This window comes from Eptatretus burgeri, chromosome 1 (genome assembly GCF_056783735.1).
Source record: "Eptatretus burgeri isolate ZD-2024b chromosome 1, Ebu_testis_v1, whole genome shotgun sequence".
In the NCBI taxonomy this organism is placed as follows: Eukaryota; Metazoa; Chordata; class Myxini; order Myxiniformes; family Myxinidae; genus Eptatretus; species Eptatretus burgeri.
The window spans coordinates 116,938,111-116,940,610 of NC_140961.1; the positions used below are offsets into that span (position 1 = coordinate 116,938,111).

The 2,500-nt window shown below is 37.6% G+C and overlaps 1 protein-coding gene across 3 annotated transcripts in view; it reads left to right on the forward strand.

Moving 5' to 3' along the window:
- The window catches only part of LOC147035253 (serine/threonine-protein kinase N2-like), a 241,459-nt gene that overhangs the window by 212,773 nt on the left and 26,186 nt on the right, over window positions 1-2,500 (forward strand). For 2 of the 3 annotated variants that reach the window (XM_085896036.1, XM_085896028.1), the window contains exon 17: window positions 475-651. In XM_085896036.1, coding sequence (XP_085752162.1) covers window positions 475-651 — 177 coding nt within the window. Of the gene's footprint in view, window positions 1-474; window positions 652-1,157; window positions 1,275-2,500 lie in introns of all 3 variants that reach the window. The other variant, XM_085896046.1, reaches the window with a different exon arrangement.

Consider the following 2,500-nt stretch of genomic DNA (forward strand, 5'->3'; position numbering starts at 1 on the left):
TTAACTCAGGACCTTTTGGATCCCAAACTGCTGCCCTAACCACTGCGCCAACACCAGGCTAAAAATTATATATAGCATATTTCAAAAAGTTATTGTGCTCAACATGTTTCACTGGATCAGGCATTGATTGCATGGCGGAGGTATGTTGCTCTACCGAGTGCCCTTCTGGTTGTTGTTGTTATTATACACATACGTACTTGTACTTTGTATTATAAAAACGTTGGACTCTTGGATTATTGTGAATGTCTCGTTCAAAGAATCTTTTGAATGCTTTTCATATTCAGCACGTTGACTTGCATGTGTTAATCCTATCCCGTAAGCTAAGGATTTCTTAACAGAAACACCTTCTTAACAGTTCAATCATATCACTTCAACTTGAGTTATTTTATGCATGAAATGCTGGCAACTTGGTGTTGCTATGGCAACTTAGGTGTTGATTATTATATTTGTCTACTCTCTGTCTCTAATTTTCAGCTTGATGTGTGAGAAGCGTATCTTTGAGACGGTGAATGGCATTCGACATCCGTTCCTGGTCAACCTTTTCGCGTGCTTCCAAACCCGTGATCATGTATGTTTTGTCATGGAGTACGCACCCGGTGGAGATCTCATGATGCACATCCATGCCGATGTGTTTTCTGAGTCACGCACAGTGTAAGTAACCATATTTTAGCACCTGTCCAAATTCCACGTCTTGTAAATGCCTGAGATTCAAATGCAATCGTGTCATCACATACTTAATGTAAATTATACGACATAAATGAAAATAATGTTCAGCTTCTTGATTATAGATCTGAAACACCTTGAAGATCTGAAATGTTTTTTGCTCTCAGGAATATCCAAATATTAATGTCTCAAAAGATGATACTTCATGATAAATTCCAACTCTTGTTTTCAATTTATGAGATCATTGAATATCGTGGCCTTGAAGGAAAGCGTAGCTTTTTAACTTCATTATCGGCTTGGAAGTCTCTGTTTACATCTAGCCCGTAATGTCGAATGTGCAAATACGAGGTTGAGCCTTTTCTTTACTCACTCTTCTCTACACATCTTACGTTAACTATCATGGCTTTTGAGTAAATAGAATTTTTTTAATGCTCAGGAATCACGTTACAATGCCATACAAGCTGATAACCAAGCTCTGCTGCTTTGTTTCCCAGTTGGAGTCACCACTCAGTCCTGCCAATCAGAGGCAGACCCATTGGCAGAAACAGATGCATGTGCTTGGTGCCAGATGAGTCCATAGCTATTACTCTTCCTTGTTGAGTGCTCATGAGGTATCCAGTAAATCTGCTTTATGTCCTGCTTAAGCTTCAGAGCATCCACCCATCAACTACTGAGTTGACAGAAGCAGCGTCTCTTGGGTGGATTGGCAAGGATAGAACCCAAACTGATGCTCTGATATTGACGTCAGAGATGATCTGATCTAATGCTTGTCTTGCCTTGGGCAGTTACTTCTGGATCTTACTGGCCTATGCTTACCTTGTACCAGCTAGTTTCTTTTAGGCATTGCAAATGATTCCTTACATCATTGCTGAACATCTTCGGCTTTGCAATTTTCTTCGTTGTGTGCTCTTCGTCTCACAGAGTTTGGATCTTCACACGCTGTTCTGTTGAAAGTTGCTTCCATTCTGATGCCATTCTGAACCCAGTCAGAGACTTGCAAGCAAAGGAACAAGCTGATGAAAACTAATTTCACAGATTCACTAATTTGCAACTTTTATTGTGCTTACTTGTATAATCGCATTCATGTAACTGGTGTTGATTACTTCAATAATTTATTTTTATTTCCTACACAAAAATCCACAAACTGTTTCCTGTATATTTAATTTGTGGTAAGTGGATATTACTAGCACATGATAATATAATATGTATGGTAAAAATAAAACTTTTTCAATTTCTTAATTTATTTTATTTGCTGTACTTAAAGGTAACTGTGATATTGAATTGACTTTCACAGAAAGTTGAATTGTTATCTACCTATATTGCACACTACTAACTTCCCACAAATGTTTAATGGGGAATAGCACCGCAAAAGTGAAAACCCAAACCTTTGCACGGTACCGTATGTCATTCATAAATGTCGAGCAAAAGTGTATGGTTTCTTTGTAAAATTATAGGGCATGTGTATAAGTGTGTTGAGAAAGCTGATAAATTTAATCCCTACTCTCCGTAATGTGTCTAAAAGCCATCCACCATTTCTCCCCCATAACTCCTTTAAATTGTTTCCCTCGTAATCTGTGTGTTGCTTTAACAAATAATTTTTCCTCGGTTTTTGCATAACACTTCCATATACTCACGAAGGAATGGGGTCGGGAATCATTTAATATCACTTTTCACATAGCTACAAAGGCTTGGGCACTATCGATTGATTAATTTCTTTAATTCAATTTTTTTCTGAAATTTTCTGTTTTTTTTTTTTTTGCGTAAAACACTTTCCGACACTCATAGAGGAACCTCTGAAAGTTTCAGGAAGATACATTTGGCCATCTCTGAGAAAAAT